This window comes from Stegostoma tigrinum, chromosome 20 (genome assembly GCF_030684315.1).
Source record: "Stegostoma tigrinum isolate sSteTig4 chromosome 20, sSteTig4.hap1, whole genome shotgun sequence".
Taxonomy (NCBI): domain Eukaryota; kingdom Metazoa; phylum Chordata; class Chondrichthyes; order Orectolobiformes; family Stegostomatidae; genus Stegostoma; species Stegostoma tigrinum.
In genome coordinates, this window is record NC_081373.1 from 43,371,292 (window position 1) to 43,399,232 (window position 27,941).

The 27,941-nt window shown below is 40.5% G+C and overlaps 1 protein-coding gene across 3 annotated transcripts in view; it reads right to left on the minus strand.

Annotated features, from left to right (window-relative positions):
• Positions 1-27,213, minus strand: part of tbc1d12b (TBC1 domain family, member 12b) — an 81,701-nt gene extending 54,488 nt beyond the window's left edge. For all 3 annotated transcript variants that reach the window (XM_048551176.2, XM_048551175.2, XM_048551174.2), the window contains exon 1: positions 26,522-27,213. In XM_048551176.2, the coding sequence (XP_048407133.1) occupies positions 26,522-27,141 (620 nt within the window). In that variant the 5' untranslated portion in view covers positions 27,142-27,213. The remainder of the gene's footprint in view (positions 1-26,521) is intronic.
• Positions 27,214-27,941: the final 728 nt, after the last annotated feature.

Genomic DNA, 27,941 nt, shown 5'->3' on the forward strand with positions numbered 1-27,941 from the left:
AGGACAAAACTGTGGGGTTGCAACGCTGCACAATTTGTTAGAGCATGCAAAGGAACTTCAGATGACTTAAGGGAAGTGATGCTATTGAGGAGAACCATGGAAAATGCATTGTTGTGACAACGCAATAAGTATTTTTCATAATTCATCCTGTCTTGCAGACACCTGCCAGCCTAGGGTGATAATCAAGTCTAAGAACCTTCCATCATAAAATCACAATCTGATTATTCCCTTTGTGCTTACCTTCCTGCTCGCTAGACCCCCACCCACGAAGTGCTGACACCAAACATTTTCCCTCTTCCTTCAAATCCTCCAGCTCAATGTTCTTTCAACAAACCCCGTTTTCCCTTCTGAATCACACACAACACCCCCTTTACTTTTCACTCCACCTTTTCACCTAATGTAAAAGTTATAATCTGCCTTCTACCTCTTTCCTTCCTACTATTCAAACATCCTAGTACTCCTTCCAGGTAAAACACTGATTAATTTGGATATTTAATTTAGTAGACAGTATTAGCTTCCCAGGATGCGATGCTCACTACTTGAGAGAGACCAAATGCAGACTGGGCAACTGCTCTGCACAGCACCTCCAGTCAGCAAGCATAACCTCAAGCTATAGGCTGTCACTTTAGTTTGTTCTCTGCCTGTTAGTCTTCCAAAGAAACGCAACACAAGTAAAATCAAAGGACGGGGCATGCCTTTCAAAGTACAACTGTATGGTGTTTCATAAAATGGGAACTAGAAAATAAATTTCTAAATCTGCAGTATTTATATCAAACATTGGAACTATTTTGATTACTAGATCCAGTTGATCAGTAGGCCCAATCTCAGCTCCCCTCAGGGAAACAATGTGTATGCTCGTCCAAAAGTACAAATATGCAACTGTTACATAGTGGAGTAGATGGCGTCTTTCAGAATCAACACAATGTAGATAATTCTAATATTGTAATTAATAGTTTTCCTGATTACTTCACTATGCAGCAGAATCCCATAGTGTCAAACTGCATATAAATTGTGTGCAAATTCCAAAGGCGTTAGAGGTTTCAATTAGTTGTTGCCTAAAGATTGAGTTACCACTGATTGCTAAACTATCTTCTTGCAACAGTTTGTTAGTTGACTAGTAAACAATTTCAATACCACTTTATACTTTAGGATTGTGGGGAGGGGGAAAAGAGAGTTGCAATTACTGTTGTGTCAAACTGAAAAAGCTTTACAGGCCACATTTATATCACAACTTAACTCCAATGAAGATTTCATGGTCTCTCCAAAAGATGGCTTTACAGCTCCAGACAGGCAAATGATAGCCACATTGTAAAGTCATGACATGTTGGTACCATACAGATGGTTCAAGCTAAAAGCTTACCAAATAGTCCAAAGGCATTGGTTATTGATTCGTCAAGGGATATGGCTGAACAAACCTCAATGATATTACACAATTCAAGATAAATATTGTCGACACCAAATTAAAGGAGCTTCTGCTTATTGGCGGCCTCGATTGTAAAATCCACTGGCTGTCCTGCAACAAAGATGTGGATGTTTTGTACGGCAGTGGGAGAAGGGGTACCTGCATGGTCAGGGTCAGCCAGAGGTAAGGGGCCAAATACATGTGTGTGATCTCACTTTGAAAACAGTGTGTAGACAAGTTAGAGTTACACAGATATACGGCACAGAAACAGATCCCTCGGTCCATGCCAACCAGATGTCCAATATAAAGCTAGTCCCATTTGCCAGCATTTGGCCCATATGCCTCGAAGCTCTTCCTATACATATACCCATCCAGATGCCTTTTAAATGTTGTAACCGTACCTGCCTCCACCACTTCCTCTGGCAGCTCATTCCATAGACACACCATCTGTGAAAAAGTTGCCCCTTAGGTCCCTTTTATATCTTTCCCCTCTTACCTTAAACCTAAGCCCTCTAGTTTTGGACCACGCCCATCCTGGCAAAGAGACCTTGCCTATTTACCTTACCCATTCCCCTCATGCTTTTATAAACCTAAGGTCACCCCTCAGCCTCTGACACTCCAGGGAAAATAGCCTCAGCCTATGCAGCCTCTCCCTATCTGAAGCAAGTGGGTTTTTATAACAATCTGGTCACTTCAGGGTCAACATTACCTAGACTAGCCGATTTGTTTAACTGACTGAATTTAAATTTGTCAACTGCCATAAGAGGATTCAAATGATTTCAAATTTGGAGTTTTGGATTACTAGTCCAGTAATAAAACTGTTGTCACGATACCTGTTTAAGGTTGTTCTAAGGAATTGAGAAATTAACTTGAAGACGACAAGGTAACTAACTTGCAATGGACAATGGCCTCATTACTCAGTGGTCTGAATTCTGCATCCCCAGTCACCAGCCTAGAAACAAAATTCCCATTCTCAATCACGTACCGACTGACGCAGCTACCGTCCAATGTCACGAGTTGACCTCGACCGAGTGTTGCAGATACACCACGTTCCAAGGTCCAGGACTACGTGCTGTGGGACATACAAGTTTGGGGCAGCTGCCGCCAAGGTGTGGTGGGGAAAGACCACTCTCTATGGTGTTTCTGCATAAGTACAAAGGACTGTTTAGTTATCAGACTCTCCCGGTGACTCTAAAGTAAATAGCATCTTGCTTAAATAAGAAGTTTATAATGAATAATAAACATCTCACTTATAAATTTAAAAAGTCAATGTTTTAACTAATATGCTTACAATCTTTGGTGTTTGTGCTATCCTGCCTAAAGAAAACCAAGTAAAAGATTCAACATGTACAGAAGGCAACGTTGATATGCAAATCTATTATCTCAGTTGTTTGTCAGAATGAAAACAGAGCCCTCGGAATCAAAAAGTAACCCTCAAGAACGTCTCTCAAAGCCTCTGAAAAATGGAAGGTAATGATAACTGCAACCTTATACCAGTTCTTACTTGTTCTCTAATGAAAATGCAGACCTGATTCAGTCAAAAAGCAACAATGCCGTGAAGCCAAATTCAAGAATTAACAATCTTAAGTCCTCAGCATCTACACAGTGCAGGAACAGTGGGTGGCTGCAAGGAGGTAGGGTTATCCCATGAAAATTCACAGGAAACTGCATTGTTCAGAAATCAATAAATTTCCTGACATATTACGGATGCTTGAATTTTCCATACTTTTCTTTGGAGAGCTCTTTAGAAACAAAATGCAGATTCACCAAAAGAATGATACAAGTGTAACAAAAAAAATTTAGTTATTTAAATTATTTATCACATCAAGTACAATGATGCATAATATTTTTGATGCCTACTCTTAAAAATATTTACCTATTTCATCTGGGAAGGATAACTACATTGTCAACATGACAATCATGCACAAGTATTTTCAACTCTGACCATTGTAGATTGGTCCTGGCATAAATGGAAAAACGTGGTGAACATTTCAAAATATTCACAGACTTCCTAAATGTCTGACCAAAAAGTGTACTTATTAAAACAATTTACGCATCTTGGGACATCAAAGATAGCTCAAAGTGCCTCAAATGAATGGCAAGGCTTTTGGTGGGAAAACAAAAGTTTACAACAATCACTAACTTTCAAGCTGAGCTGTTTTAGTCAAAACTGTAATGCTCAATATTCTTGAGCTTTTCTTCCTTAGCCCAAAAAAAATTGCCATTTTCTGTCTGTTCCCATGGTCTTAAATCCATCCAGCTCCTTAGTTCTCTTAAATTGGTCTTCTAGCAAAAGTCAGTAGCTTTTAAAACTTGAGCCACATCTAATCGATAATACTTAAAGCTTAAGCCTTAGGCTTTCACCTAATTTTTCCAACAATTTAAAGAAGGAATATTCTCCAAAAACTCTATTACATTTAATACACCAGTAAAATTAAACCCAGCAATAAACTAACTTTATGAGCTAGTAATAATCATTAGAAGCACTAAAATACTGAATTGTTCGAGAAGTCTGACATTAATTCAGAAAATGCAATACTTATGGTAGGATAAGCTTGCAGAGGCACTGCATCACTGAGTAATGCTGTAAAACTTGTGGTCTAATGATACAACAAGGTGTAGAGGCGGATGAAGATAGCAGGCCAAGCAGCATCTTAGGAGATCCTCTACACCTCGTATTCATCCAGTTCAATACCTTGTTATCTCAGATTTTCCAGCATCTGCAGTTCCTATCATCTCTGGTCTAATGATACAGTAGTTACGAAGGCAAAAGCCTGTCAAGCCCATTCTAGCCAAACAATTTGACAGTTATACACCCTATTATTGCAGTCTCTTATGAAAGATAAATTAAATACTATTGTGAACAGATTGTATGCTATAGACAAAAATATGCATTTTCTTTCACAATGAATCTTCCTCCATCTATATATTTATTTTCTCCACAATATAAAGAATTATTACAAGACAATGTATTTGTCAATAATTGTGCAAGATGGAGAAGCATTAAAGGTAGCGGAGGGTGAATGAGCACAAAAAAGAACAATCATTGAGATAAGTGATATGGAGAAGGGTTGCTCAAAATCTTGCAGCTATGGTCATTGTTTCAATCACTGGAGTGTGATATATAATAATAAATAATCAAATGGAAAAATAAAAATCAAGATGACCTAGGGACACGAAATACGTGAATCAAGGTCTGCACTTATTAGGAATAAAAAAGTGCAACCGACTATCCCAAGCATTCTCAAGAGAACAGGGAGTCTAAGCTGGGGTGGATAACCCTCTCTACAGTAAACACACACTCCCGGCTCATGAATCATCAGCAACATTTAGCATGCAAATTATTCTTCTAACATTAATGACCTCAATTCAACGGAAAATATCGCAGTTCATGATGGAGTATTTATGTCAATAAGAACGAACTCATGTCTTTTGATCAATAAAGTTTAGATGTTTAAGTACAGATACACTGGATCTTTTTACATTGATAGCTTATAAATCAGAAAAATCTCAAGAACGCGAACATAAACTTCTGACATACTTGAAGTTTGCACTAGATTTTTCTGCAAAAATTGCAATATTGTTTTAATCACCTGTGATAGTAAATGTTGCCATTTTTGAAGGTTTTGCAGTTTATTTCAAACATAAACCCAGCTTAAAGAAATAAAAAATTAAAAAGTGATTATTTCATTATTCTTCCAGTCACTGGTATAGTTTAACACTCAAAATAAAATCAATATCTATAAGCATTTTAACCTACTGATTTGATCTCACTTATTCCATTTTGATTGTTAAGTTGTGGCTGGGACCTGTTTGTCTTATAAATATGAAAACTGAGCCAATGAAGCATGACAGATTTGAAGAGAAGTTTGATGTTCAAGTTGACTTTAAACTACGTAATCAAAACAAACATGTTGCAAAGCTTCCTGAAGGTCGTGATTTGCTTCTTTTACTTGGTTCCAAGAGACTATTGCTTTCTATGACAGCATAGCATTTGCACTTATAAAATGCATTTGTAATTTTTTTTAATGCACTGCTCTGCATTCAAAATCTGCATGTTTCCTTACAATATATTTGTTCATATTAGTTACAGTTGACTAGATAAAAATTATTTCCTGTTCAAAGAAAAAACATGACTTGAGCCAACTCTACTTTAGCCAGTTATAACTGAAGACTGAAAACAAAATACTTCTGAAAATAAGTCAATCAACTCTGCTCATCTGTTCAATCATTCAATAAAGAAAGTGAATACAGCACTATGCCAATGCTATATATATTTGTCACACCAACGAGTAATGATTTATATTGTCTTTACTTACACAATACTCAAAAATTGAAATCTTGACTTTGAACAAAGCCATTTTGCACAGAGGATGGAACTCTTACTTCAAATTTCAATTTTGAGGCGTAGAACTATTTGTCTGTGTTACGGCTTCATTCAAGTGCCAGATTCCTTACATGATTTTATGATAATACAGATATCTACCACACTGAAAACACATTCAATAGGATGTAGAAACAATAGCATCTACTCAAATATGAATCAGACAAAGTAGGCAGCCACTGGACTCTTATGGCAATATCTGTAAAAGCCTATCAAGAAATGGTGCAAAGCATTCCACAGTAGGTAGACATCACCAAGTGAAAAAGATCATTCTGAAGAAATAAAGTCAAGAAACTGGACTGTGAGACGTAAAAACAAAGCTTTGGAATGTTGGAACACTGACCTGGGGCCCTGAAGCAGTCACGGGAAATAATTGCTGTAATACATCAAAAGAAATACAAACATCTGCGAACAATGCCAAGAAAAATAAGTACACACATTGTAGACTGTACAGCAGTTTTGAGACAGCTGCATTGCTGTTGTGGATAGATTAAACAAACAAATCAAATTCAAGTTACACACCCAAATTTATTTCAAAAGTTCAATTATTTTACAAGTAAGATATAAACCAATTCAGTCAAATAAGCAGTTTTGTAAATCACAAATATGGCAGGGAGCTGAACTACGTGTCTTTTATTCTTTTTACTTCAATTGGATGACTCAAGTTTTACAAGTAAGTTTGTTACCACTCAAGTCTCATTCAACCAAACATCAAGATTGAGATGCTCAGTTATGAACTGTTAAATATTTCTAGGAATGCAAACTAGCATTCATTCTATTGTCAACCCAAGTAGCAAAGACAGCTCAGATAAATTAAGATTTCCACAATTGCTATTTTTATTCTGAATGGGCAGGATACATCTGCAATTGTCAGATCCTGTAGGTATTTATTGGATATTGAGAGAGCTTGGACCACATGTACTTCAGACAGCTGTGCTATTTTGGTGGGCAAAGAGATATTGTCCATCCATTTGTGGGAAAAATAAGACAAAGGAAGCAGTATTTTTATACTGACTTTCATATCCTCAGGATGCCCCAAGTGTTTCACAACCAAGTTCAGTCCCTCTTGCAATCTATTTGCACATAGCATTCCCACAAACATGAATGAGATAAATGGCCAATGTTCCTCTAAGTTGCCCCTCAAACTCCAATCCACAGTAAAAGTTTCTATGAGCTGTGATTTTCAGCTGCTATTCAATAATTTTCCATCTATGAAAGACATATCATGGAAGGTGTAAATTCATAGGAACAGGCTAAAAACTCAAATGCCTAGATTAAAGTGCAAACATTGCAGAGAATTAACGGAATTCAACATTTTAAGTAATGAAATGAAAATGCAGTTATATAGTTTTATATTATAGAGATTGCAAATAATTATGCTTTCAGTAATCTCTCATAAGCTATGTCACAGAAGATTAAGTGTATAAAATTTAGTGAGCATTTAGATTTGTGGATTAATCAAGAACAGCCAACACAAATCCGAAGGTAACCCATATTTGGCAAATGACTGAACAGCTACATAAAGTGAGTGCAGTTGTACTGTGCATGGTTCTTCAGAACTTGATCGATAGATCAACAGAATTGTTCAAAACATCTTTAAGGGAAAAGGCTGCAGAATGGCCAGAAGGTTGTTTGATGGACAGAAAAAGTAATAGCAAATGTGCACTAACTAGAAGTGGCAAAGGATTGGAAATGCTGTTTCCCAGGAGTCAGAACTTGAGCCACTTCTGCATCTACATTTATTTATTTGAACTTGGGTACAGAAAGAAGAATCTCAAAATCTATGCTGGCTTGTCCTTGATTGACCAGTGAATTTCTAAGCACTCCCCAACTAGTTTATTGTGGATTGTTCTTGAGTTTGGCAAACATTAACAAGGGCAGCAAACGATTTCAGGAAGGTAAGACCGATTAGCCGTAATAACCAACAAGACTGTGGACAAAGAGGAGCTTGATTCCATTCCAAGTGAGTAACTGGTATGGCACGATATTAAAACATCAAACTGAGAAAAAAGTAAAACAGGATGGCAATACCGTTGAGATTTGGGATGGACAAAGTCGACTTAAACAAAATTGAGTTCAAACACACGGTGACAGACATGTTTGAGGACAAAACTGAAGTGACTAAATTAGCAGGTTGAAAACTCATTTACCTTGGGCCAAATTGGGGAGAGGCTGTGACTTGCACAAAATAACAAGGTGATGCAAGATATAAAGCAGCACAGAAACTTGCAACCAACCCTGGAGTATTGACAAAATAAGCAGGAGAACTGAACCTAAAAAAGGGGATCATCCGATTGGTGAAATGGGACTTTCTAAGAGCTTCAACCTAGGCTTGACTTTATCTTGCTCATAACACCTTAACATTGAAGTAAAGGCAGGACAAGAACCAAGAACCAAAAAGCCTATAAATTTACTTCGAAGATTAAAGAGATCAAGCAGTGCAGCCTTTAGTTAGGATGCGGCAATAGATAAAGCTATGAAGCAAGGTGGATTGATGCAATTCATAAGTTAGGTACTGCTGAAGGGGGGCTGGAGGCAAAGTGGTTACAGCAACGAATGTTGTTACCAAAGCAACTCAAAAATAAAATCCTGTAACAGGCTACATAGTTATCTCCCAAGCTAGTTGGCAGCACTATATTTAACATGCCCAACTAGAACTGCCCAGTTGTGCTTAGACAGACTAGCTATCGCCCAGGAAATGTTGCATGTTGGCAACAAAACTGGAAGTACTAAACCTCAAAACATTGATCAAAGTACTTTTTTAAAGCCAGCCCCCACTGACAATTATATTCCAAATCAGTGACTCAAGAAATTATATTACCAAAATCAAATTTACCAACTTGCTTCAATCACCAATATTCAGTCGTTTGACTTTGAAACCAAACATAAATGTTATAACCTGAGCTTGATACACAAATTAAGAATTTAAGACAGACTTCCCACATTTATACAAAGTAGAGTATACAAATATTGTTGCAGCTGCAGAACAACATTTTAGATCTTTTCAAAAGCTCTTATGCCCTGCAGAGTTATGGTCTAAAACAAGCTGGGTCTGTGAATGTACATAGAAATTTTAAAGCAAAGTTTGACACTTGGCTATCTAGTACTGTAACACAGAAGAGTTTTGGGAAACTGTGACTAATATGCTTAGTCTAAGACTGTACTTTCAGCAGCTGCTGACATTATCATTGTACAGTTATCACCAGTTACACCCTTTTACGTAAGAAAAGACTAAGAAATAACTGGAGAATAAATTAAATTTAGAAAGAAAACAAGATGCTGAATACTATCTCAACAATATAATTGACCTCTGTTTAAAGTCAGTCATTTCAATTATGCTGATGCAGACAGCAGGAAAAAAAGTACAGCATCGTCAAAAATAACCTGTGGGAGAAGCAAAACATTCTCTTTTGATTTTACTGAGAATACAGACAAAAATTGACATTTGTAAACTTTCCAACAATGACTGCCTTGAACTCAATTATTAATGAAATCCATGTGAATCGTCCTACAAGAACAACAATCTGGACTGATTTAGATTAATAACATATACAAATAAAATCAATGGAAGTGAGGGGAAAAAATAAAACAAACTGGAAACTACAAAACAAAGTGGTGAAACTCCAATATCGGCTCACACCAAAGAAATTACTGACTGACGCTTGTCTCTACAAGTACTTTCAAATTTGGTGCAATTCCAACATTTACCTTTTTTTGTAAATTCAACTAGTGAAACTGCATACTTAAACTAGAAAGTTGTCTGTGTCTCATGGATTTTCAATCAGGATAACATATTCATCTGTTCACATCTTATGTGCATACAGGCAAGTTTTGCATCATTAAACAAGCTCCAAGGGCTGAATCAGAGAAAAACAAATGAAGAACTGAGCAATTTGAAGAATAAAGCTGTTGCTACTGTAACAAAGTTAAAAACAAAAGGTATCCACAAAACATGGTTGCTATATTCCAAACTAATGTTTTTCCCCTCTTATGGTCCAAGTAGTTTATTGTACTTGATACAGTACAAATCTAATGATATTATCACCTTGAAGTAAATCCATAGGATGCAACAGCAGTACACCATTTAGTCTATCAAATCTGGTCCATCATTCAATAAGATTATGGCTGATGTGAATCATCTGCTTTTTCCTGTCTTTTCTCTATGACCGATGATGCCCTAACTTAAGAATATTCAAGGCTGAGACAATTTTTTTTAAACTACCCAGCTACTACCATCACTCCGTTCTAAAGGATTCCACTGATTCCCAACCCTCAAAGAAATTCCTTGTTTCTGTGTTGAATGAACAGTGCTTACTTTCTGAACATTTACTCTCTGGTTCTCAACTCTCCCACAAACGAAAAAAACCTTTCCGTACCTGTCAAATCTCTTAAAGAACTTGAATGTTTCAGTGAGGTTTCCCGTCGTTCTTCCAAACTCCAATGAGTACAGGCCCAACTACTCCATCCTCATAATAAATCTCTATACCTGGGATCAGCCTAGAAACCTCTCTAGGCTGCCTCAAATACCAGTATATTTTTCCAAAAGAACATTACACCATAAGATACAGCAGCAAAATAATTCCATCTGACTCAGGTCTGCTCCACCATTCAATCATGACATGTTTCTCAACCTTTTGTCCTGCTTTCTCCTTGTAATATTTGATCCCCTTACTAACAAAGGCATTTCTCTATCTTAAATATACTCAACGGCCTGGCATCCACAGCCTTTTGTGGGAACGACTTCCACAGATTAACCACCCTCCGGCTGAAGAAATTACTCAACTCAGTTCTGAAGCATTGAGTCTTCACTCTGAGGCTGTGCCCACAAGTCCTAGCCTCTCCTACTAGTGGAGACAGCTTCTCCACCACTACTCTATCCAGGTTGCTCAGTATTCTGTAAGTTTCAACAAGATGCCCCTTCATCCTTCTAAATTCCATTGAATATAGACTAAGAGTCCACAACATTTCTTATATGACACGACCTTAATCCCTGGAATCCTTTTTGTAAACCTCCCCTGGACCATCTTCAATGCCAGCACATCCATCCTTAGATACAGGGCCCAAACTGCTCTCAATCTGACTCTAGTGACAGAGCCTCAGCAGTACATCCCTGCTCTCTTATTATAGTCTCTTGAAAAGACAATAAAGCATTTTTATTATTTCAGACTGCCAACCGAACCTACACATTGGCCTTAAGAGAAGGACGCATCGCAACAGACTCCAGAGTTGAAAACCAGGTGGTAAAAAACACACCGACACTTCAGAGGCTGCACGGAGGATGTTACCCAGCACAGTAACGAAATGTCTGCAGAACAAAACAGCTCAGCAAGCCAACCAACCTCAACAAGTTTAGGAATGCTGAGTCAGCTTACTAACTGTTAATAATTATATACAGAACTTAAGTTACTTACGGCTGCTAAACTTGATTTCAGAAATATTTTTCTTTTTTTGAACAGTGGGATTGAATTAGTATGTGCAAATAAACAGTACTTCAAGAAAGAACAATAAGCATTTTTTTTACAAAAGACATTAATTTACAGAGCACTCATTGTAATTTTAAAGAGAAACAAGGCCTACAATCTTAAAAAAGGTACCTGTCCTCTAAACATGGCACAGTCTTTAAATACTGCAGTAAGTTCCTCTGTGGATGGTTTCTGCTAAGTAAAGCCAAGACTTACACCCTTGCTCTAGGAGTCAAGTACAGTATCTAAATGCTTGTTAAAAAAAAGTGGTCATTAGTTAAGTCATTCCGCAGCTTCTGCACATACGTTGTTAAAACATCCAAATGTATTAAGTATAGTAATGATTTCAGCGGCAGACAGATAGGTACGAACTGTCAGTGATGCTCAAGATCACGAAATTTGATCTAACTTTGGATCTAAAGAAAGTAGTACATACCTTCTCCCAAGAAAGCTTCTTCTGGGGGAAAAAAAAAAGAGGGAGACAAGTTGTTCTCAAAGATGAACCAGCCACGCTTTAATCACTCCAAGAGAAAGCAAATATTCTTTACCCAACCGATTCAACTTAATAAGCATTCAGCATAGCATAAAATGCACTACACGAATATCAAGAGAGGCAGCTGCACCATTAATCATAATTAAGCATACCTAATTTCAAATATAGTACCAAAATACATTGAAACAAGACGCATGGTTTACTAATGACTTATAACATCAATGATTGATTGAAATAAGGTTACATTGTACAAATCTGCCATTTCATCATGAGCAAAGTTATTTTGAGAAAAATCCACGTCCCCAGATTGAAAATGGTGACAGTAAAAAGCCCACCAATATCCATTTCATCGACTCCCACAGCTACCTAAAATACACCTCCTCCCACCCACCTTCCTGCAAAAATTCCATCCCCTAATCCCAATTCCATTGCCTCTGCCACATCTGCTCCCTGGATGAGACATTCCACTCTCGTACATCCCAGATGTCCTTATTCTTCAAGGATCGCAACTGCACCCCCCCGCTCGCCGCAGTGGTCGAGAACGCCCTCGACCATGTCTCCCGCATCTTATCCCTCACACCCCGACCCTGCCATAAGCGCCAAAAGAGAATCCCCCAGTCCTCACATACCACAACACCAACATCCGGATACAACGCATCATCCTCCGACACTTCTGCCATCTACAATCCGACCCCACCATGAAAGACTTTTTTTCCAACCCCACACTTGTCTGCCTTTCGGACAGACCACTCTTTCCGAGACCCACTTGTCCGCTCCACACTCCCTTCCAACCCCACCACACTCGGCACTTTCCCCTGCAACTGCAGGAAGTGCTACACTTGCCCCCACAGCTGCTCCCTCACCCACATTCTAGGCCCCAAGATGACTTTCCACATCAAGCAGATGTTTACCTGCACATCCGCCAATGTGGTATACTGCATCCTCTGTACCCGGTGTGGCTTCCTCTACATTGGGGAAACCAAGTGGAGGCTTGGGGACCGCTTTGCAGAACACCTATGCTCGGTTCACAATAAAATACACCTAGTCACAAACCATTTCAACTCCCCCTCGCATTCCTTCGACGACATGTCCATTCTGGGCCTCCGGCAGTGCCACAATGACGCCACCTGAAGGTTGCAGGGACAACAGCTCATATTCCACTTGGGAACCCTGCAGCCCAATGGCATCAATGTGAATTTCACACGCTTCAAAATCTCCCCTCCCCCCACTGCATCCCAAAACCATCTCAGCTATTCCCCGCCTCCCTAACCTGTTCTTCCTCTCACTTATTCCCCTCCTCCCACCTCAAGTCGCACATCCATTTCCTACCTAACCAACCTTATCCTGCACCCCTTGACCTGTCTGTCCTCTCCGGACTGACCTATCCCCTCCCTACCTCCCCACTTATACTCTCCTCTCCACCTCGATCCGTCTCCCCCTCTCTCCTTATTTATTTCAGAACCCTCTCACCATCCCCCTTTTCTGATGAATGGTCTAGGCCCGAAATGTCAGTTTTTGTGCTCCCAAGATGCTGCTTGGCCTGCTGTGCTCATCCAGCTCCACACTTTGTTATCTCAGATTCTCCAGCATCTGCAGTTTGCATTATCTCTGACTGTAAAAACAAATGACGAGTTAACTCCAGGCATTTCATAGCATATAGCTCTTCATATTTTAAACAGAAAAAGTAATCAAAGAAAACCCTAAAGCTTTCTATAGGTATGTCAAGAATAAAAGAATGACGAGAGTAAGATGAGGGCCAGTCAAGACAGAAGTGGGAAGTTGTGCGTGGAATCCGAAGAGATAGGAGAGGTGCTAAATGAATATTTTTTGTCAATATTCACAAAGGAAAAAGACAATGTTGTCGAGGAGAATACTGAGATACAGGCTATTAGACTAGACGGGAGTGAGGTTCACAAGGTGGTCATGTTAGCAATTCTGGAAAATGTGAAAATAGATAAATTCCCTTGGGCTGGATGGGATCTATCCTAGGATTCTCTGGGAAGCCAGGGAGGAGATTGCAGAGACTTTGGCTTTGATCTTTACATCGTCATTGTCTACAGGAATAGTGCCGAAAGACTGAAGGATAGCAAATCTTGTCCCCTTGGTCAAGAAGGGGAGTAGAGACAACCCTGGTAATTATAGACCACAAGCCTTATTTCGGCTGTGGGTAAAGCATTGGAAAAGATAAGAAATTGGATTTATAATCATCTAGAAAGGAATAACTTGATTACGGATAGTCAACATGCTTTTGTAAAGGGTAGGTTGTGCCTCACAAACCTTATTGAGTTCTTTGAGAAGTGACTAAACAGGTGGATGAGGGTAAGGCGGTTGATGTAGTGTACATGGATTTCAGTAAAGCGTTTGATAAAGTTCCCCACTGTAAGCTATTGCAAAAAATTCGGAGGCATGGGATTAAGGTGATTTAGCGGTTTGATCAGAAATTGACTTGCTGGAAGAAGACAGTGTGGTAGTTGATGGGAAATGTTCACCTTGGAGTTCAGTTACTAGTGGTGTACCCGCAAGGATGTGTTTTGGAGCCACTGCTGTTTGTCATTTTTATAAATGACCTGGATGAGGGCTTAGAAGGATGGGTTAATAAGTTTGCGGATGACCCTAAAGTCAGTAGAGTTGTAGATAGAGCAGAAGAATGTTGCAGGTTACAGAGGGACATAGATAAGCTGCAGAGCTGGGCTGAGAGGAGGCAAATGGAGCTGAATGTGGAAAAACGTGAGGTGATTCACTTTGGAAGGAGTAACAGGAATACAGAGCACTGGGCTAAGGATAAGATTCTTGGTAGTGTGGACGAGAAGAGGGATCTCTGTGTCCATGTGCATAGTTCCCTGAAAGTTGCCACCCAGATTGATAGGGTTGTTAAGGAAGTGTACGGTGTGTTAGGTTTTATTGGTAGTGGGATTATTGGTAGTGGGATTGAGTTTCGGAGCCACGAGCTCATGTTGCAGCTGCGCAGACCTCTGGTGCGGCCACACTTGGCGTATTGCGCACACTTCTGGTCACCACATTATAGGAAGGATGTGGAAGCATTAAAAAGGGTGCAGAGGAGATTTACCAAGATGTTGCCTGGTATGGAGGGAAGGACTAATGAGGAAAGGCTGAGGGACTTGAAGCTGTTTTTGTTAGAGAGAAGGTGGTTAAGAGGTGACTTAATCGAGACATACAAGATGATCAGAGGATTAGATAGGGTGGACAGAGAGCCTTTTTCCTTAGATGGTGATGGCTAGCACGATGGGACATAGGTTTAAATTGAGGGGTGATAGATATAGGACCGATGTCAGAGGTAGATTCTTTACTCAGTACTAAGGGCGTGGAATGCCCTGCCTGCAACAGCAGCAGACTTGCCAACTTTAAGGGCATTTAAATGGTCGTTGGATAAACATATGGATGATAATGGAATAGTGTAGGTTAGATGGGATTCAGACGGGTTTCACAGGTCGGCACAACATTGAGGGCTGAAGATCCTATACTGCGCTGTAATGTTCTATGTAATCCAACTTCTACAATTTGGGTTTGTGAATCTATTAATAAGATCAGTTAATTAAGCTGCCTCTTGAATCAAGAGACAGTTTACGATTCAATGCTTTACTTGAAATTACCAGTTTGCGCTTGTAAATCCTTTTCAATTAAGCAGCTGCCAAGAGACAATTTTGGGTAGATTAAAAGCAGATGTTGACAACACTGAAATGATTATAGTCCCAATCTTTCTACTGAAGACAGGACCATAGACAAAGTTAAAGTACACCTCCTTTACACATTGAGATTACACAGTAACTTGCATTTACATAGTAAGATACAAGTGTCACAACAGAAATAAAACAAGACACCAGCCTGCGACCCAAGACGGGACTGGGTCAGAGAAAGATTTTGAATGTGAGATAATGGCAATAATTAACAGCATCTTGACTGTCATCTTCATAGTTAGCAATTGTCAATAGCAAACAACTTGAGCACTAGCTTGGGAAGGTGGTGGTATTGTGGTCATGTCGTTGGACCAGTAATCCCGAGGCCCAGATTTTTGTGATCCAAGACAAATGGTGAAATGTAAATTCAATAGACCAACCTGGAATTACATACTAGTCGAGTATCGATTATGTAACAACTGTCAGTGGTCACAAAACCACATCTGTTTCATTAACATTCTTTCGGGAAGGATTTCTGTCATCCTTACCTGGTGACAGATAGTAGGGACTGCCAATGATGGAGAACCTGAGAAAACATGCTGTGAAGCTGGGTGAACACAGCAGGCCAAGCAGCATCAGAGGAGCAGGAAAGTTTGATGTTTCGGGTTGAGACCCTTCTTTCGAAAATTTTCTGAAGAAGGGTCTCGACCCAAAATGTCAAACTTTCCTGGTCCTCTGATGCTGCTTGGTGGGCCGTGTTCATCCAACTTCACACCGGGTTATGCTTACCTGGTGGGCTACTTGCGACTCCAGATCCACAATATAGTTTATTCTGAAATGACCGAAGCTGAATCCCAAGGGAGAATTTTTTAAAAAGCGATCAATTCAAAAGTATGACATTAGAAAAGAAAAACTGTGCATCTAACCGCAATACTTTCTCAAATTGTATTTCAATTAAGTCACAATATTACACAAAGACATTTGTCCTCCATGACCACAAATACAAATGTTGGATGCTGTAATTGGATTAAACACAGGAAATTATTCTACCTTATGACCATAAAACCATTCTCGCTGCAGGAACAGCAACGTGTTGCCATAGTATGAGTGAATTAAAACAGAATATCAATAAAATCCTTAAGTGCACAGCATCATTCAGCCTGTTATGTCTGTGCTAGTGCAATTATGCTTTGACGCCCATTAGCACTTTTCCTCTATTACCCTGCAAATTCCTCACCCTCAAATACCTGCCAACTCCCTTTCAATTTATTTATGAAATTACCTTCACTAGGCAACTCAATTACAGAATTCCAGATCCTAAGAAGTAAAAAAATCCTCATCAACCCCCAGAGGCTTTTTATTAAGATTTAAAAGTATGATCTCTGGTTATTGATCCAGAGAAAATAGATTTTGGAATTGTTGATTTTAAAAAGCCATCTTGAGAATTATTAGGTCAGGTTTCAACCTTTGTTGTTCCAAGGAGATTGTATCTTGACTGTATCCAAATTCTCATGATTAACACCTGTTAAACTTCTGCAGTACACTAAGTGGCTTCATAACTCTCCAGAAGACACATCAGAAATAGCCCAGCTAAGGCCTAGATGATAAAGAATTCCACCACCTCCACTTTGTTTTTATATTCTAATTATTTTTCTTGAGCTTCGACTCTGAAGAGGACACTTTATGCCACGCTGGTCAATTGTATTGAACATTGCCTGGTGTGGCTCAGGATCCCCACTCCGACATAGGGGCTTCTGCTGCATTTGCTGCAAAGGAGGTGCATTGTTTGTGAAACCCATTTTTCTCAGAGCCTGCCTGCTTGGCCAGTTGAGTTTTCCATTTCTGTTCACCCATTTGCAATACTCTTCCAAAAACAACTTTCCAAAAGTCATTCATTGCTGTCCATGACCGACTCTCAGTTGTCAGTGTCAAATTATTTTTAACCAAACCAAGTGATATTATGACACAGCTCTGGGGCAGCTGGGACTTGAAGTTGCCCTGAGGGAGGCACAACTACTGCGTCACCAGATTCTCAGTTATCAGCGTCTATAACCTTCATATCTCACATGTAGGTATTAGTGTCAAAAATACTCAGGATGTTGTCCTCCAGTGGAAATTCTCTGTTCAGAAGGCCCTCAGGTAGACAGCCATCATCCATGCAATGACTGTATCTTAGCCAGCATTTTAAAAAAAACTGTAAATTGATTGTTAAGCCATGACTGATGAAATGAATATATTATAGGACCTCTGCATTGGTGACCTTGCCTGGCCAAGAAATGCAGAATTTGTGTCAGAGAAAGCGAAGTTAGAAATTTTTCAGCCTTTTCTCCTGCCCTGTGAATGTTGGCCACATTGCACCCCTGAAGTGGGGATGCTGATTTGGTGGCCACGGCGTATGGTGCTCTCAGTCAGTTTGCTGCTGTTTCCCTCAACAGAAACTACAGCAGATACTGGAAAACAAACACTGCCAGAGGGAGGTCATGCCTAAAAGATTTGTTGTAATTTTGAGTTGGTAACCAAGTGTTTGGATGAGGACAGGGCGGTTGTATTGACTCTTCCCATGTGGGAAACTGATAAAAGTAAAAGCTCATGGGATCCAGGATAATGTGGCAAGTTGGATCCAAAACTGACTTCGTAACAGGAGACAAAGGATGGTGATAAGAATAATGTTTGTGTGACAGTAGCCTAATGTGCAGTGGCATACCACAGGGATCAATGCTGGGTCCCTAAATTGTTTGTGATATTCATAAATGATTTGATGAGAATGTGCATGGGATGATAAGTTTTTGACTGACAAATATTATCGGGCTGGTTGACAGCAATAGGAAGGTATTAGGTCACAGGTGGACGTAAACAGACTGATCAGAAGGGCAGATTAGTGGCAGCTGGAACTTAACCTTGTTAAATGTGGTGTAGCACCATAGAAGAATGAACAAACACAAGGGTGCTTTGTCCACAGAAGGTGGCAGGACAGCTTAACAGGTGAGTGAAGGTGACATTGATAAACTTGCCATAATCTATGCCATGACTGATTAAAAGAGCACAGAAGCTATGTTACAGCTGTACAGACTTCTGCCTAGGCCAAAGCTGCAGTACTCAACAAAAGTTGTGACTGCATTGGAGGGAGTGCAAAGGATACTCACCTGCATGTTGCCTAGATGGGAGTTTCAGCGATGAAGAGCGACTGGATAAACTTGGATTGTTGTGTAGATTGGGGGTGGAGGGGGGCCCTTTTAGAGGCAAATAAGACTATGGGAGGCACAGACAGGATGCAAAGCAAGCAGTTGTTTCGCTTTGATGAGTTAATAGCCAGGGAACATAATTTTAGAGTAAAGGGTAGGTGGTTCAGAGGGGAGTGGAAGAAAAACGTTTTCACCCAGAGGGTGATGGGGTCTGGAATGCACTACCTGGGAGGGTAGTTGAGATGGTAAACCTCATGACCTTTAATAAGTACTCGATGAGCTCTTGAAGGGTCATAACAATCAAGGCTATGGGCCTAGTGTGGGAAAGTGGGACAAGTGTAGGTAGAGGCAGTATTGACTTGATGGGGCAAAGGGCCTCTTCTGTATTAGATAGTTTCACGTATTATAGAATTATCAACAACATTCATCACATTGCCAATGCTGATACGTGGTGATACAGCAATGTTCTAGACCATTGCATGCCTTCTTGATTCTGATGGCCAAACCAAATATTTCACATGCATAAAAGGATCTTGTCGATTTTCAGAAGAACTTCCTCAAAATAGAATGTTGTGTCCAACACGTGTCATACATTAGTGTATAGGTGAAACTTTCCATTTGCATGCTAACTTGCTTCTCATTTTCAGCCTACACCACTGACTTGCACCAATGCAAGTAAAAAGCCAAATACGCAAGTCTCTCCCTATCAGTACACAGCCTCGACAGGCAAGTTCCCAGTTGAACTTTCTCACACAAACACACAAACTGCGAGGTGGTTTGGCCCTCAGACCGGTAATGTGCAAACCCAACAGCACATGGAGAAGTCCTGTCAGTCGTATACCAAACTACGGGCTGAGAGAGAATGGCTCCACTGCCTTGGTGGATAAAGCAGGAGTGCGCAAGGCTAAGCTGGTAAAACCTAACAGAAAAATTGAAGAGAGGCTCAAAGGTAGACTGATATTTAAATACGCTGTCTTTCCAACAAAAAAATCAGGATCACATACATTCCTTTGGTCTGATGCTTAGACAGCCCATGATCTCCAGAAATGTTGCTTATGTTTATGCCCAGGAGAGGACACTTCATTTTCACTGCATTGTTAACACAATATTGGAGGTAGCAGTGATGAGTAATAAAACACAGCTGCCAATAAAATACAGCCACTTCAAGACATCCCTGATGGGATAATGGATCATATCACCACTGGGCTGACCCTAACAAGTAAAATGCTAATTTATCTAGTTCAATTGATGCTTAGAGTCTCTGCTCAGCAGACCATGGCTCAGACAATCTGCAACTGGTGGATAACATGCATAAAACAGCTGTGATTGAGGAATTTGATACAGAATGTTGACGCAGCCTTTCTACAAGACACCAAAATCACCAAGAGCAGATTATCCTGAAAGAAAAGTATCATACATTCATCTGGCACGGGAAGACTTCAGGAAAATTTAATGAGCAAGATGCGGGCTTCACTGAAAAGAACTCACTACTCAATGACAGAAGCCCCCCCAAAGCCACATGCACACATGGTTCAAAACACATCCTTTCTTTCCATGATAATAAAATGGGAGGCTGGATGAACACAGCAGGCCCAACAGCATCTCAGGATGTCTCAATACAAACCGTAGATGGACTAATGAGGATCTACGTTTCAAATTTTTGCTCTTCTACAAAGAAGAAAGCCCAGTTCTATAAAAAGGAGTCTGACAATATCAAGAAAATCTCTCCGACAGAACATCTGTACATCAGAGGATTTCAACATAGGAGTAGGTGAAAACCAGAAGGCATAACCTTCCTGCCATAATTGTAAACCATAGTAATCCACATACTGTTTAACCATATTATCAATTGCCTTGCTATCTTTAAGGATTGGTTCAAATTTACACTAATGCTTCTCTACTCACCCACATTTTCAAATCATTTCACAGACAGTATGTCTTTCCATTTTTCTTCAGAAGTTTGTGGGAAATTTAATGCAGCATTGTGATGCAATGAAGTGCATCACTTCATATTTCTCTGCAGAGAACTCCATCTGCCATGCTTCTGCACACTTCAGCATCATGAAATGCTGAAGTCTCCTCAACATTATGTATTTTGCCGAGTTTCTTGTTATCTACAAAGTTTTTATAATGCTACTACCTACATTAAAATCTAGAACTTGTACAAAACTTGAATAAATCTAAAACTAAAACATATGAGTTTTAGTATGACATCATTGTTTAAACTACAGGTTGACATTTAAAAGTGGTTAAATCAAGAGAAATGTTAAGACATTAGCATATTTTCTAAAAAGTGGAAAGAAACAAAATGGATTCCAGTTACAGAAAATGGAATAGTGGAGGCAGCTACTGCCTATCTTAGCGTACTGCGGTATAATTACTGCGATTTCACATTGTTATGCTTTAATAGATTATTAGACTTCACACATTGTAATAAAGATCATAACAAATCAGATTTTGTTCAGACAGCTGCAGCATTGAATTGAGGCGTACAGCAATAAAGAGGAAAGTGTGATTGGACATAATGAACAAAGGATTTCACAAATGGAAAAATGAACTATTGCCACTTTTGCGAATATTTCGCCACAAATTAGGTGACTGGATTAAAGGAAACATTTTTGGTCAGAAAAAAGGTAATATTTTGAATTTTTAAATAGAAAACTTGTGTATAAATACTTCAAAAAAAAAAATCAAGTTAGAAGAAACTTCCACTTTTTGAGCACAACAGATCCACAAAAAAAAAGTCTTGTCTTAATATCAACTAAGGGAGCATACCAATGGCACCAGATTCTTTTACAGTCCTTTCAGACGTGGATGTTGCTAGCTAGGCTAGCATTTATTACTTGTGACAAAGACCATTCTTTTGGAGTGCAAACAGGGAAAAATTACAATTTTAAACCAAAGCAGCTCCACAAGGTGTTTGCAGTTTTAAAAATAAAGTTACTGGACCACAGTTTTACATAAAACATTGTCTTATTCTAGCAGAGAGGGAGAATACTGGATAAATAAGCAGCACCTGCGTGTGTTCAGAGCAATTCTGAGCAGAAACAGTCTTTACACTGGTTTTTCAATTGGCACCAGTTGCTGTGCTTTCACAAGTGCTCAAAATAGTTACAATCTATTGGTTGGCTACTAGATAAGTGGCTATAGCCTAGTGCACAAACAACATTTGCCTGCAAAGTAAAAGCATCCATCTCTTTCTCTCCCATCTGTGTGGAAATGCAAAAGGAAAATCCCCAGCAATTACCTCACCGTCCATCTCCAAGTTGCTCTCACTGCAAACATCATTGCGAGGAAAAAAGGAAAAAAGCCACTGTGCAGTGCACTCAACATACTTTGAAACATATTCAATAACCCAACAGTTTATCACAAGGTCAAGTTATATGAAGCAGAATACTCTCCTCTAATTTCTAATATAACCCAACAAAATAAAGTTAGCACAGACATGCATGTCTGGCTATTTTAAGATTAACATCAAATACAATATGCTGTCTTCAAGATCTAAGCTTTGAGTGGAGGAGATTCCAGAGCAAAGAGATCTTTACTACTCTCACCCCATACAATACATGCTTACATATATTTTGAGAATTACTGATATTCAAAGTAGCTAAAATATCCCTAATTGAAAACTGAGTGAATTGGTCTTTCAAAAAAATCATACCATAATACTTGCTTACACAGTGCAGAGGCAAACCAGTGTCCAGTTTTCAAAAGATAAAAGTTTTAATATTTAAAATACTTTGTTTTTCAAATGCTGGTTACTGTAATTTATAAATAATTTGGTGCTATAGTTTCTGGCCTTCTAAATGTTTGATAATCAATATAGGATTGCAAGCCGTAACATCATGCTTCACTTCTGTTCAGATGCTCAGCAAGGCCAGATTGTTCACTGGTTTGCATCTACTGTTACACCACTGCCAAGCTCAATTAACCGATTGAAAAAAATAACTTTTGGAACGTAGTCAAAAACATAAGCTCCACGTAACACACTTATTTTAAACTGCACTCGAAGAACTCATTTGTATTTATTTTCCATAAGCTATTAATCTTCTAATGAGATATTCTGACATGTTTGAACAGTTCTTAAAGTGAGATAATTTTTCGGGCACAGGCACTTTCACGTTTAACAAAAACAAAACCAACATCCTGCAGTTAGTTGCATCTCAGCGGCTGTAGAAAAGTGATGTAGAACATAACTATTTCACATCGTCATAGTTGGTAAAAGTAGTATTTTGACAACAGTAGGTTAACAATTGAGTGGGTGGCTGTTGGTATGTGTGGTCATAAAACTATAAATAAAAGATTATTATTTCTGCATGGCAGCAAAAACTATGCATTATTGCTCAAATCTCAATTGCTGGAATTTTCAATTGGAAAACAGACCTTACAGAACAGGCAAGAACTGATGTTTTAAAATCGTAAGATTTTGCTTTGGCAAATATACTTATTTTTCTGAAACCTGCTTCACTGAAAGAAATTGCCCCATATAAAAACACCAGTGGCTTAATTACTTGCAGGGTGGCACAGTGGCTAGCACTGCTGCCTCACAACACCAGGGAACCGGGTTCGATTTCACCCTTAGGCAACTGTCTGTGTGGAGTTTGCACATTCTCCCCGTGTCTGTGTGGGTTTTCCTCCGGGTGCTCCGGTTTCCTCCCACAGTCCAAAGATGTGCGGGCTAGGTGGGTTGGCCATCCTAAATTGCCCAGGATGTTCAGGGATGTGTGGATTATGCAGGTTATAGGGGGATGGGTTTGCGTGGGTGTTCCGAGGGTCAGTGTGGACTTGTTGGGCTGAAGGGCCTGTTTACACGCTGTAGGGATTCTTAACAAAAATGTTAACTCTGGTTAGTGACCAATAAAATATAGTTAAAAAGTACACCCCAAAGAAACAGACAACTAAAAATGGCCAGCCTTCTCCACATGTGCACAAAATAGACACAAATGTAACATACATCATTAGCCAGTAAAATTCCAGTAGAATAAGTCCTCTAACCCTTCTGATTTTTACCGAACGTTTTCTCCTTGGTGTTTTAGAATAATACAACTTGTCTCAAGAAAATGGTAAGCTGGTAATCTGTCTTTAACTAGCATCTAATGTCCTTCAAGCCACGTACCAAATCGTCCTGGAGAGGTTAGTGGTGAGCTACCTTCTTGAACTAGCGATCCTTAGATGCAGGGTCACCCACAATGCTCTTACATAAGGAGTTACAGAATTCTGATCCAGCAGTGATTAGTTCCAAGTCAGGACAGTGTGGGGTTTAGGAGAGAATGTGCAGGTAGCAGCATTCACATTCACTTGTTTTCCTAGTCTTTCTAGGTGGCACAGATTGTGGGTTTGAAAGGTATTGTTAAAGGAGGCTTGGTGGGTGTGCAGCACATCTCAGATGGTATGCACTTTTTCCACAACGTGTCAACAGTGAAGGGAGTGGATGTCAAGAGTGATGGATGGTTTGTCAATCAAGTCGAGTGCTTTCTCTTGAACGGTGAAGTTCGACTGCTGTTGGAGTGCATTGGGAAGTATTCAATCATACTCCTGACTCGTGCCTTTAGATGGCAGACAGGCATCGGGAAGGCAGGAGACAAGCTATTCACTGCAGAAATCTTAGACTCTGGCCTGTTCGTGCAGTCAGTAAATTATTTGGCTGGTCCAATTCAGTTTCATGTTTATGGTAACATCCAGAATGTCGATAATGGGAAAATTCTGTGATGATAAGTCTTTTTAAATTCACTCATGAGAGATGGACATCACTGGTTAGGCTAGCATTTATTGTTTGTCCTAGGTGCCCTTGAGGAGGAGATGGTGAGCTGCCTTCTTGAGGTATCACAGTCCATTTGCTAATAGGTAGTTGCAAAACTGGTGGTGGGGGTTTTCCAGGATTTTGACCCAGCCCAGTCACGGAACAATGATAGATTTCTTAGTTAATGGCATGAAGGTAAATTTGCAGGTGGCGGTGGTGCTCCCATATATCTGCTGCCCTTATTCTTCTAGATGGAAGTAAACATCAAGGGGATGTAGGTTATGCAAACTGGAGTGAAAAAAATTAAGTCCTTTGCAGAAGTAGTCAGAATGCCATTTAAACTACTTTATAATTAGTTTATTAAAACACTCAAGCATTTTATAAAATTCAACAGTAGAGAAAGAGGCCATTTAATCTATCTCTGTGCCAGCTCTCAGAACTATTAGTCCCATTCCCCAACTTTCATACAACCTTTCATATATGTTCTAAGTATAAATCCAATTCCCATTTGAAAGTTACTATTGAATCTGCTTCTACAACTCTTTCAAGCAATGCAATCTAAATTATCATTAATGGAAGTAAATATTTCTCATCCATTCTGGAATTCCTATGAATTATTTCAAACCTGCATCATCTAGTCACTAACCTGCCTGCCAGTGGAAAATATTTCCTCCTATCTACTCTATCAATACTTTGAAAACTTTTATCAGTCTTTCCTTTATCATCTGCTTTAAAAAGAAAGCAGTCCCAAATTTCTTGTCTCTTCAATAAGTCAAAACCACTCTCTCTGGTACCAGTTAGTAAATCTTAGTCCATGTTTTATCAGAGACCTTTATATTTCTTCAGGATTAGAAAAGATGCTTACATGCAAAAGTTTAAATTGCAGTCCAGTTTACATAAAAATCCCTATTTGGACCATGAAATTGATTTAAACACACGTAACAAATACAGAGCAAAAATAGACAAATAGCAGGATAAGAAAAGGATAATATTAAATTGTGATACAATTTTAATTAAAAGTAACCCACAAGTTCAATACTTGTACACAAGAGTCATTATTCAAGTACCTCTACCAAGAACCCAAACCTCGCAAGGAACAGGCCACTTCTGGAATTGTTTTGGTTGTTCTAGGCTTGAAGGAGACAAGTTTGGAGATTGGTTAGTCTGCATAAGGGTTTTCTAAACTTAGTCAAAACAAAAAATTTAACTTCTCTTGTTTGTCAAGCCTTTTCCCCTCACATGAAGATCTCTGCTGTAGGACTGAAATGAATGGCCTAAGATAATTTCAGTGTGCGCCACTATTTTTCCCATGGGCAGTATGCATGAAATGTTAGGGTGGCACACAGACACAGTGCACTTGAAGAGTCAGAAAAAAACCCTTTCTCCTTGCCTCTTTAGCTACATCTCCTTTCAAATTGTACTATTTAGTTCACATTGCTTGCAACTTTACGTCCAAACTACATCACGTTAAGCTAAGCACGTGGTAAATGCTCATAATTGATTCACTAATATTCAAATAACTTCTCCTTACTTTAGATTTCTCAAAATATTTTTCAAAATATTGCTGTACGGAATCGCCTACTTATGAACAGCTACAGACACTTGTTAAGTGTTTATCATACGTTTGTACTGGGTGTAACAAAAACAAGCTTGATACACAGGGGAAAAAGAGAAGACAATATCCCTCACAAAGCCTTGCCAAAGTGCAAAGTTTACATCATCGTGGAAATATGGGACCGAAATGCTTGTTAGGTGTTCCGTAATTTGAGAAGACTAAATACGCAATCTTGAAAACAACGACCTTGTGTTTCAAATTCCCCTGCATCTCACCTTAATCTACAATGAAAGTTAGCCAAACACGGAACTACAACCTGTGACTTATTAACAGAAAAAGGTAAAAGGAAAACACTATACATTCGAAACAAGCATTCAGCATTCCCACAAGGTAAATACCGGCCAGGCTGCCCTTAAACCTTCTGACACTTGCCTGATTGACATTTTAATAACTTACTGTCATTGAGATAACTGACTGCAGCTCCAAGGGCAGACTACCACAGAGACTGGTGAAGGAAGTGGTGGTGGGCAATTACTCGAGAATGAACACTGACAGGGCGTGGAGATGATGGTGTGGCCCAGGCTGTGAGGAAAGGTGAAGGGTTCACCCTGTGCACGATCAGTGAGGGCAATGGGGTCAGTGAGAGGGTTAGAGGCTGCGGCATTTACCTGCTGATGTAGTCGGCGATGCCCAGCTTCTTGGGCTTGGCCCCCTGCTCATTGCCAAGGGCCGTGCCCGGACACTCGAGCCCAGCCGCCAACTGCTCGGGTGCGCTCTGCCTCCGGTTCCCTTCGAACGAATTCTTCGCTTTCAGACTGACGTCGGTGAACTCCTCCAGTGCCCGGGGCTCCGTGCTGGTGGGAGCGGTGGTGGGGGGCGACGGCAGCGGCCCCGGGCTCTCGGCCACCTCGGGATCTGAGCCGGCGGCGTCCCCGTCCTGGCCGAGCCCCGGGTTAGAGGCGCCGTCCCGGTGACCGAGGCCGGGCGCCGAGGTAGAAGTGTTAGTGTTGGGTTGGCACGGGGACGGGGATCCGGTGGAGAAGGAGGAGGAGGAGAAGGCGGCCGGGGGAGCCAGCGAGCTGCAGGCCGTGTCCCCGTTCCGAGCAGCCCCCGGCGGAGAGCCTGCCTCCCGCCGCTTGGCCCCCGCCGCCTCCCCCATGGAGCAGCAGCCGTTGAAAAGATCTCCTAAGGCGGGCTCGGGGCGGCTGTGGAAACGCGCCGTGGCCGTGTCCGGAGGAGACCGCAGGCAGCTCTCATGGTTACTGTGGAGATAAATCATTCCCGACATGAAGCGACTGACTGACCGAGCCGGACCAGAGGCACCGACCGCCCCGGACTCGGCCACAGCCAGGTCCTAGCGCCTCCCTCCTGCCGGAAACCTGAGCGTGACGCCGCCAGCGGGGGCGTGCCCCGCTACACTCCACGTGACTGCAAACCACACCGCCCCGCCCCCTCCCGTCTCTCTGGCTCCAGAGCAGCCCGGCTGGCGGATCATGCTTGTGTTTTGCGTTCACCTCGATCTCCGCTCTCCCGCTGCTTCTCGGTCCCACCCTCTGCAGCGTCTTCTTCAAAATCCCCTCCGTCGTCTGTAAGCATCAATGACAGTGCCAGCGTTTATTTGCCCATCCCGAACCATCCTTGCGAGAGTGATGGTGACCCCCCTTCTTGGACCTCTGCATTTCACCAGCTGTAGGTACACCCCAATGCTGGTAAGGAAGGGAGCTCCTTGAGCCCGCAGTACAAGGGAGAAAAGGCAGGGAAGTCAGGGTCGTGTGTGATTAGAGTGGGGAATTTTCTGGTGTTGGTATTCCGAGGCAAATACTGGTGTTACTTTGCTCAGGTAGTATAAGTAGCAGATCTGAAAGGTGCCTCTAAATAAGCCTTATATGTCGTTGCAATGCATCTTGCAAATAATAAATACTGTTACCACTGTTGAACAATGGTAGTGAGAGAAAGTTAACAGTGATGGATGGGATGCCAATCAAGGAGGCTGTTTTTTTCTGGAATAAGGAAAATGTTCCCTCAGACTGGTTTGTGCCTTGTAGATGTTGGACAGACCTTGGGGAGTCAGGAGGTGTTATTCACTGC